The sequence below is a fragment of the Pan paniscus genome, chromosome 19 (genome assembly GCF_029289425.2).
Source record: "Pan paniscus chromosome 19, NHGRI_mPanPan1-v2.0_pri, whole genome shotgun sequence".
In the NCBI taxonomy this organism is placed as follows: Eukaryota; Metazoa; Chordata; class Mammalia; order Primates; family Hominidae; genus Pan; species Pan paniscus.
Window position 1 is genome coordinate 22215173 of NC_073268.2, and position 9868 is coordinate 22225040.

Sequence of the window (9868 nt, forward strand, 5' to 3'; positions counted from 1 at the left end):
GCACTTTGGGAAGCTGAGGCGGGCGGATCACTTGAGATCAGGAGTTGGAGAGCAGCCTGGGCAACATGGTGAAACCCTGTCTTTACTAAAAATACAAAAATTAGCTGGATGTGTTGGTGCACATGCCTGTAATCCCAGCTATACAGGAGGCTGAGGCACAAGAATTGCTTAAACCCAAAAGGTAGAAGTTGCAGTGCCTAGATCACACCACTGCACTCCAGCCTGGGAGACAGAACAAGACTCTGTATCAAATAAATAAATAAATAAATAAGTACAAACCTTGACCTTGTCATCATCTGATCTCAATTTTCTGTCTGATTTCCAACCTTTCCCTCACCCAAATCCTTCACGCGCACAGTTCCTGTGACCTTAGTTTCTGGGTAAAAGAAAAAAAAAAGAAAAGGCCAGCTGCAGTGGCTCACGCCTGTAATCTCAGCACTGTGGGAGGCCGAGGTGGGTGGATCACTTGAGGTCAGGAGTTCAAGACCAGCCTGGCCAACATGGTGAAACCTCGTCTCTACAAAAAATACAAAAAATTAGCCAGGCATGGTGGTGCACGCCTGTAATCCCAGCTACTCGGGAGGCTGAGGCTGGAGAATTGCTGGAACACAGGAGGCTGAGGTTGCAGGGAGCTTAATCGCGCCACTGCACTCCAGCCTGGGTGACAGAGTGAGACTCCGTCTCAAAAAAACAAAAAGAAATAAAAAAAAAATAAGTAAAAACACTGTGCACTGTACTTAGTCCACAGAATGACCAACAAATATTTGTTAAATGGATGAATGAATGAACCATTCAGTTGATAATACCTTCTCAAAGCTCACTATTTCCTTTGACTTTATGGCACTCCTTTTTTTTGAGATTGAGTTTTGCTCTCGTTGCCCAGGCTGGAGTGCAATGGCAAGATCTCGGCTCACTGCAACCTCCGCCTCCTGGGTTCAGGCAATTCTCCTGCCTCAACCTCCCGAGTAGCTGGGATTACAGGCATGCACCATCACACCCAGCTAATTTTATATTTTTAGTAGAGACGGGGTTTCTCCATGTTGGTCAGGCTGGTCTCAAACTCCCAGTCTCAGGTGATCCGCCTGCCTTGGCCACCCAAAGTGCTGGGATTACAGGCGTGAGCCACCGGCCCAGCCTTTTTTTTTTTTTTTTTTTTTTTGAGGTGGAGTCTCGCTCTTTCGCCCAGGCTGGAGTGCAGCGGTGTGATCTTGGCTCACTGCAACCTCTGCCTCCCGGGTTCAAGCAATTCTCCCTGTCGCAGCCTCTTCAGTAGCTGAGATTACAGGCACCGCACCACGCCTGGCTAATTTTTGTATTTTTTAGTAGAGACAGGGTATCCCCATGTTGGCCAGGCTGGTCTCGAACTCCTGACCTCAGGTGATCCGCCTGCCTCGGCCTCCCAAAGTGCTGGGATTACAGACGTGAGCCACCATGGCTGGCCTTTGACACTCCTTTATTCTCGTTCTGCTATTACATCTCTGATCTTCCCTCTGTCCCTCTTATTTATTTATTTATTTTTGAGATGGACACTTGCTCTGTCGCCCAGGCTGGAGTGCAGTGGCATGATCTTGGCTCACTGCAACCTCCACCTCCCGGATTCAAGCGATTCTCCTGCCTCAGCCTCTCCATTAGCTCTCCAGACTACAGGCGCCCGCCACCACGCCTGGCTAATTTTTTGAATTTTTAGTAGAGACGGGGTTTCACTGTGTTAGCCAGGATGGTCTCAATCTCCTGACCTCGTGATCCGCCTGCCTTGACCTCTTAAAGTGCTGAGATTACAGGCGTCACCCCACCACGCCCAGCCTATTTATTTGTTTTTTTGAGACAGGGTCTTACTCTGTTGCCCAGGCTGGAGAGTGCAGTGGTGTGATCTTGGTTCACTGTAGCCCGACCTCCCAGGCTCAAGCAATCTTCCCATCTCAGCCTTTTGAGTAGCTGGGACTACAGGCATGCACCACCACACCCGGCTAACTTTTAAAATTTTTGTAGAGATGGGTTTTTGCCATGTTGCCCAGGCTGGTCTCGAACTCCTAAACTCAATCAATCCTCCTGCCTCAGCCTCCTAGTGCTGGGATTATAGGCATAAACCACTGCACCCAGCCCTTTTCTCATTCTTTAAGTGTGATGTTTCCTAAGAGCCTTCTTCTTTTCTTTTCTTTTTTTTTTTTTTTTTTTTTTTTTGAGACGAAGTCTCGCTCTGTCGCCCAGGCTGGAGTGCAGTGGCATGATCTTGGCTCACTGCAACCTCTGCCTCCCAGGTTCAAGCAATTCTCCTGCCTCAGCCTCTCTAGAAACTGGGATTATAGGCGCACACCACCATGCCTGGCTAATTTTTGTATTTGTGGTAGAGACAGGGTTTCATCATGTTGGCCAGGCTGGTCTTGAACTCCTGACCTCAGGTAATCTGCGCACGCCTTGGCTTCCCAAAGTGCTGAGATTACAGGCATGAGCCACTGCTCCTGGCCAGCCTTCCTCTTTTCAATGAACCATTCTGTCTTAGAGTTCTCATCCATCTAATGGCTTTACAGCGCACTTCCGTGCAGGAGACTCCCACACCTATATTTCCAGACCCAACCTCTTTCCACTCCCATCCCCCCATTTCTAACTCTCTGTGGAACATAACAGCTTGTTCCACTGTTACCTTATAATTGTACATTCTTTTCTTCAGGACAGTTCTTCCTCCTCAATGGCTCTTTTCTATTATTACTGCCATAATTGTCCTAGTAACTCAAGTCCAAAGCCTGAGTCACCCCTAACCTCTCCTCTCCCTCAGCCCTGGCCTCTCCCTCCTGTTTTATCCAAGTCCTGCTAATTTCCTCCCTAGGGGAGAGAGTAGAAAGGGAGGTGAATTAGGAAATTATTGCAATAATCTAGGCTTGAGAAAATGAGGACATGGAGCAAAGGAGTGTTGAATAGGGAAGTGGACAATATGCCCTAAAGATATTTTGAGTTTTCACCTGAAATAAAGGTTTGCTTTATTTCCATGAATGCATCTGTCTTCCCTAAAGATATATCTACTCCCTTCGTGGCATGTATTTGCCTTCATGCATTTCATGAATATACATCAAGGGTCTGTTGGTATTTTTTTTATTTTTTTTAGTGACAGGGTTGCCAGTGGTGGAGTGCAGTGGCCCAATCATACCTCACCATAACCTTGAATCCCTGATCCTCCCCACTCAGCCTCCCAAGTAGCTGGAACTACAGACATGTGCCACTACATCCAGCTGAGTTCTTATTTGTTTGTTTGTTTGTTTGTTTTTGAGACAGAGTCTCACTCTGTTGCCCAGGCTGGAGTGCAGTGGCACGATCTTGGCTCATTGCAACCTCCGCCTCCCAGGTTCAAGTGATTCTCCTGCCTCAGCCTCCTGAGTAGCTGCGACTACAGGTGCATGCCACCATACCCAGCTTTTTTTTTTTTTTTTTAGACGGGGTCTCACTCTGTCGCCAGGTTGGAGTGCAGTGGCGCAACTGCAACCTCTGCCTCCTGGGTTCAAGCGATTCTCCTGCCTCAGCCTCCTGAGTAGCTGGGACTACAGGCGCGTGCCACCACACCCGGCTAATTTTTTGTATTTTTAGTACAGATGGGGTTTCACCATGTTAGCCAGGATGGTCTCAATCCCCTTACCTCGTGGATCCACCCGCCTTGGCCTCCCAAAGTAGTGCTGGGATTACAGGCGTGAGCCACTGTGCCAGCCTTTTTTTTTTTTTTTGAGACAGAGTTTCGCTCTGTTGCCCAGGCTGGAGTGTAATGTTGCGTTCTCAGCTCACTGCAGCCTCTGCCTCCCAGGTTCAAGCGATTCTCCTGCCTTAGCCTCCGGAGTAGCTGAGATTACAGGCATGCACCACAACGCCCAGCTAGTTTTTGTATTTTTAGTAGAGATAGGGTTTCACCATGTTGGCCAGGCTGTTTTCGAACCCCTGAGCTTAGGTGATCTGCCCATCTCAGCCTCCCGAAGTACTGGGATTACAGGCGTGAGCCACCACATCTGGCCTAATTTTTGTATTTTCAGTAGAGATGGAGTTTCGGGCTGGGCGCAGTGGCACACGCCTGTAATCCCAGCATTTTGAGAGGCCGAGGCAGGTGGATCACCTAAGCTCAGGAGTTCGAGACCAGCCTGGTCAACTCAACATGGTGAAATCCCGTCTCTACTCCAAATATAACAATTAGCTGGGCATGGTGGCACATGCCTGTAGTGCTAGCTACTTGGGAGGCTGAGTCACAGGAATCGCTTGAACCAGGGAGGCAGAGGTTGCGGTGAGCCAAAATTGCACCACTGTACTTCGGCCTGAGCGACAGAGCAATGCTGTGTCTCAAAAAAAAAAAAAAAAAAAAAGAGATGGTGTTTCGCCATGTTGGTCTCAAATTCCTGACCTCAAGTGATCCACCCACCTCAACCTTCCAAAGTGCTGGGATTACACGCATGAGCCACCTCGCCCTGCCTGTGTTTTTTTTTTTTTTTTTGTAGAGACATGGTCTCACTATGCTACCCTGACTAGTCTTGAACTCCTGGCCTCAGGTGATCCTCCCACCTCAGTCTCCCAAAGCGCTGGGATTACAGGTATGAGCCACCACATCTGGCCTCTTCCTCCCGTTTTTAATCCTATCTTCTACTTTATAATTATTTTCCATTACCCCATTCAACACTCCTTTGCCCCATGTCCTCATTTTCTCAGGTCTGGATTATTGCAATAATTTCCTAATTCACCTCCCTTTCTACTCTCTCCCCTAGAAGAACGTACTCCAGCTATGGCCTAGTCATCTACCAACTCTGCAGTCACCCTCCTGTGATCACACCCCTTGTGATCTTCTCAGCCAGATGTGATCCCTTTTTCCCTCACACTCAGATAACATTTGGTTTGTATCCCTAGCATGATTCTCATTACACTTTTGGTTTGGTTTGTTAATTTGTACACGTCAACTTTCTCACTAGATGAAAGCCACTGAGGGCAGAAAACCAGACTCTATCTAACCTATCTTTCCAACATAATACACCACACGGTGTCTTTTTTGTTTTGTTTTGTTTTGTTTTTGAGATGGAGTCTCACTCTGTCACCCAGGCTGGAGTGCAGTGGCGTGATCTTGGCTCACCGCAACGTCTGCCACCCAGGTTCAAGCAATTCTCCTGCCTCAGCCTCCCGAGTAGCTGGGATTACAGGCACCTGTCACCGCAACTGGCTAAGTTTTGTATTTTTAGTAGAGATGGGGTTTCACTGTCTTGGTCAGGCTGGTCTTGAACTCCTGATCTTGTGATCTACCCGCCTCAGCCTCTCAAAGTGCTGGGATTACACTCCCAAAGTGCTGGGAGTGCGTGAGCCACTGTGCCCGGCACACACAGTGTTTTATACCAGCAGGCCCTTGATGTATATTAATAAAATGCATGAAGGCAAATACATGCTACAAAGGGAGTAGATATACCTTTAGGGAAGACAGATGCATTCATGGAAATTAAGGAAACCTGTATTTCAGGTGAAAACTCAAAATATATATACTTTTTTTTGAGACAGAATCTCGCTCTGTCACCCAGGCTGGAGTGCAATGGAGTGATCTTTGGCCCACTGCAACCTCTGCCTCCCAGGTTCAAGCAATTCTCCTATCTCAGCCTCCTAAGTAGCGGGACTACAAACACACACCCCAACGCCTGGCTAATTTTTGTATTTTTAATAGAGACGGGTTTCACCATATTGGTTAGGCTGGTCTCGAATTCCTGACTTCAGGTGATCCACCAGCCTTGGCATCCCAAAGTGCTGGGATTACAGGTGTCAGCCACCGCGCCCGGTCAGAAAACTCAAAATATTTTTAGGGAACATATGTGTGCCTAGAAAAACAGATGCACCCTGAGAGATGTGTGTCTCAGAGAATGAATAGGCATGTTCCGGGAATCATACAAGCATATATGGAAAAGGCAGGATACCCCAAGAAATGGACATGCATGTACTCAAGAAGGCAGATATTTCAACAAGAAGGAAAGTCCCTAAAGAAGCTCAGGGTGCCACAAGGAGTAAACAGATGTATCCATGGAGAATAAAGTTGTTTTGGAGATGTTTTTGGAGACCTGGCAGTTGTGTCCGATGGAGAGTTGAAGGTGTAGGTTACCTGGTAAGAAATGGGCCTCACTATCCAGGGAACATATAGGTGTGTTCATATACAGCAATGGTGACTTGTAGAGAGGGGCTGGGTATGATCCTAGAAAGTAGGAAGGTATCTGAAGAGAGTGTTGTTTGTCTCAGGAAGCTGATAGCGGGGTCCAGCTAAGAACTAGTGGTTGTGCAGGCGCAGCAGGCTCATGCTTGTAATCCCAGCACTTTGGGAGACTGACTGGGGAGGAGCACTTGAGGCCAGGAGTTCAAGACTAGCCTGGGCAACACGGTGAGACCCCATCTGTATAAAAAAACTTAAAAAAAAAATTAGGCCGGGTGTGGTGGCTCGTGCCTGTAATCCCAGCACTTTGGGAGGCCGAGGTGGGTGGATCATGAGGTCAGGAGATCGAGATCATCCTGGATAACACGGTGAAACCCTGTCTCTACCAAAAATACAAAAAATTAGCCGGGCGTGGTGGCGAGCACCTGTAGTCCCAACTACTCTGGAGGCTGAGGCAGGAGAATGGCATGAACCAGGAGGCAGAGTTTGCAGTTAGCCGAGAGCGTGCCACTGCCCTCCAGCCTGGGTGACAGAGCAAGACTCCATCTCAAAAAAAAAAAAAAAAAAAAAAATTAGCTGGGCATGATGGCTCACGCCTGTGGTCCCAGCTACTTGGAAGTCTGAGATGGGAGGATCCTTGAGCCCAGGAGGTCGAGGCTGCAGTGAGCCATGTTTGTGCCACTGAACTCCAGCCTGGGTGACAGAATGAGACCTTGTTTCAACAAACAAACAAACAAACAAACAAACAAACACAAGGAACTAGTGATTGCTGTAGAGATGGCAGTTTTCTGACCCCAGGGTCCAGTGCTCCTCAGCCTTGAGCTTCTTCCAGATCAGATACGTCTTCTGGTTGCTGGCTTTAGTGGACACCAGGGGGCAGTGTGTTGCTAGGCTGCAGGCCACACCCAGTCCAGGACAATGTAGGATGAGGGCAAGGGACATGGAGAGGGGTGGTGAACCTAGTAAAGGAAGCCCCCACTGCTTTCTCCCTCAATTGTGAGGGCCTTAGGAACGGATTCCTGTTGCTCAGTCAGGGTTCCTCTTCCCAGGCCCTGTGAGTAAACTGAGGCATGAAGAAGAGGAATAGTCAGGGCTCCTGGGCAGCCTCCTGCTCCTCTTGCAGGAGTCACAAGCAGAGATTCCTCCCTTGCCCCTTCCCCCACACCTCCCCAGTTGCAGGCCCCCAGCTGCTGTCCAGACCGGAAGGGAGTCTCTTCCTGCTTGTTTCCTGGAGCCGAGTTTGGATATGGGCAGGAAAGGCCCGCCTGGGAGGAAAGAATATAGGGGTGTGACCTTCATGGAGGCAGGGAGCAGGGGGGCAGGTGAAATGAACAGAACAATGGGCCATCCAGATTTTTCCAGTTCTACTACCCAGGGCTGAGGGCCTGTGGGAGTGGCAGGGAAGGACACAGGTTCCACTGAAATGGGGAGAAGGACATTGTACAAAAAAAAAGTTTTATTTTGAAGATTACAGAACTTGTGCCATGACCCCACCTGGCTTCCATTCCCAGCAATCCAGGGATCTGTGGTGGGGATGAGAGTGAGAAAAGGGAGTAGGAGGGGAGGAGGGAGGCCTGGTGGGGGTGGGGAAGTGGAGTAACATGGTTGTTGAGAAGCTCGTGGCCCCCTAGGCCTGGGCCTCACTGTCTTTACTCCTCCATACTACAAGAGTGATGAGGAAGGGGATGAGGCAGATGGGGGCTATGATCATGGCCAGGAGTACATCCTCTGGGGGGTCGGAGAAGGTGGGCTGCACCAGGGAGCAGTTGGCAAAGTGGATCTGGTGAGTCTCAAAGATGATCCTCTCTGCCAAGGGATTGGGGAAGCCCAGGTCAAACAACTCTGCAAAGTGCTCCAGGCAATCTCGCAGGGTGCTATAAGGCCTAGGGGCAGAAGAGGGCTTGAGTGAGAGAGGGGGTGGACCCAGGGAGAAGAGTGCCCCACTCTCACTCAGGGTCTACCTGCAATGAGCAGGTCCACCCCCTGGCCTGAGCCACCCTCCATCACTGCCCCTACCTGCTAATCATGGCCCAGTCGCACCAATCCTTTTCGATAGAATCCATTTGATCCTTATAATGATTCCAGCAAAATTGGACAGCTGTCTCATAGTTCTTCACCGTCCCCCCTGTAGGTACAGATGCTACACAATGACCACACCCTACCCCTCCCTACAAACCCTCCTGCCCAGGTGCTTGCAAGGTGAACTGCCTGTCTTCAAACGTGGGAACCCTTCAGAAAGTTTCCCTAGCAAAACATTCTGGCTGAGGACAGAGTCCCAGCTCAGGAATCCTATAATGACTTCCATGTGCTAAGCACTTTCCATCCCAGCCTGATAAGAACTTCCACGTACACCTTTTCCTGGGGTCTTCTCGCCCACTTGTGAGGTGGGCAGCTCAGAGCCGTGCAGGGGCTTTGTAGGAGGACAGGGAGAAAGACCACGAGGAACCCCAAGAAAGAACAGAGGGGAGTGTAGTGGGGCATCAGCTGGGGTTGGGCAGGCCTCGTGGGAAAGGAACCTTCCCCACTGAACTTGCTCTCGTCCTTACCCTCCGCCACCCTTCCACACCCTGGGTACCCACCTTCTGACCCCGGTGTGCCTGTGGTGGGAAGAGGCTGAGCCAGGGCCTCGTGGGGATTCAGGACAGCTGTGGGAAGAAACGGGAGAGGAGGGTAACATAGCGGGGACCCCGGCAGTGGAGCCTGCGAGGGGGGTTGGGGGACTGAGACCCTCCGAAAATAGGCTACCTTGGAAGAAAAGGAGGAATAATCTAGCCCCCACGGACGCCTCAGTGCCGGGGAGGGAGGGGCTGGCACCAGCTCCTTGTCACTCACACCCAGGCCCAAAGCCCCCTCATCTCTGGCCAGCTTCCGTCCTCCCAAGCCCTCTTCGAGGGCCCGGGGCCAGCACCCCAGCTTTCCCTGGGTGGGAAGCAGCTCATGCTGCGCCCGCCCCGAGGTGGGGTCAGGGGCCGTCCGAGGGCCAGTGCTGCTCGGTACGTCGGTCCTAACCCGCACCCCAGGGCCCGTTCCGGCCTCGGCCATCCAGCCCCTCTCCCCTCTCCCCTCTCCCCTCCGGGGCCTCTCGCGCCTCCCGCCCGGGCCTCGGGGCTCCGCGCTCACCGCCCAGCAGGAGGAGGAGGCGGAGCGCTGCCGGCCGCCCGACTCGGGTCCTAGGGAGACGCGGGCCGCCGGCGCGCTCCACCCGGAGCGAGGCCATCGTGCAGCAAGGAGGCGAGGAGCGGCGGCGGCGCTGAGCCGGGCCTGGGTGTGGGGGCGCCTATATCCCCAGCCCAAGCTGCAGGAAGCCGCGCCGCTTCCTCGGAGGGGCTGGGACGGCGGCGGCCACGTGGGGGGCGGGGGCGACGCCCGGGGCCCGCGGCTGGAGGGGGAGTCGCTGCCTCACCCGCGCCTGGCGCCCGCGGCTCCCTCCGCCTCGCCGGCGTTGGCCCACCCTCTCGTAGCTCACCCCGCGAGGCTGGACAGCTCCCGGAACCCCGGAACCGGGATCTATTTCGGGGGCTCGGCCGCGTGGCGCCCAGGACTCTCCAGGGTCTCCCAGGATCGCTCCCCGGATTCGAGTCGCCCCCTCTCTCTTTCGGGTCTGGAGGGGTCGGCAAGCTGCTCTCCCAGACCTGGAGAAGAGGGAGGGGGCTGGGAGCTCCAGCGGCCTCTCGACGCCGCTGCATCTAAGGGGCTGTCCTGGGTTGTGGGGGAAGGGGCGCCTGGAGC

At 52.1% G+C, this 9868-nt stretch overlaps 1 protein-coding gene across 3 annotated transcripts; it reads right to left on the reverse strand.

Moving 5' to 3' along the window:
- Window positions 1–7577: 7577 nt before the first annotated feature.
- RAMP2 (receptor activity modifying protein 2) lies at window positions 7578–9868 on the reverse strand. Of its 3 annotated transcripts, none has more exons than XM_034941808.3 (4): window positions 9543–9868; window positions 8719–8784; window positions 8156–8264; window positions 7578–8022 (listed from the first exon to the last, which is right to left on the reverse strand). In XM_034941808.3, exons 1-4 carry the CDS (start codon window positions 9823–9825, stop codon window positions 7767–7769), a joined length of 714 nt encoding a protein of 237 aa, XP_034797699.1. In that variant the 5' UTR covers window positions 9826–9868; the 3' UTR covers window positions 7578–7766. The 3 variants fall into 3 exon arrangements, with proteins under 3 accessions (XP_034797699.1, XP_034797700.1, XP_003813953.1); XM_034941809.2 differs by having other exon boundaries at window positions 9606–9867; XM_003813905.4 differs by lacking the exon at window positions 9543–9868 and adding an exon at window positions 9260–9532.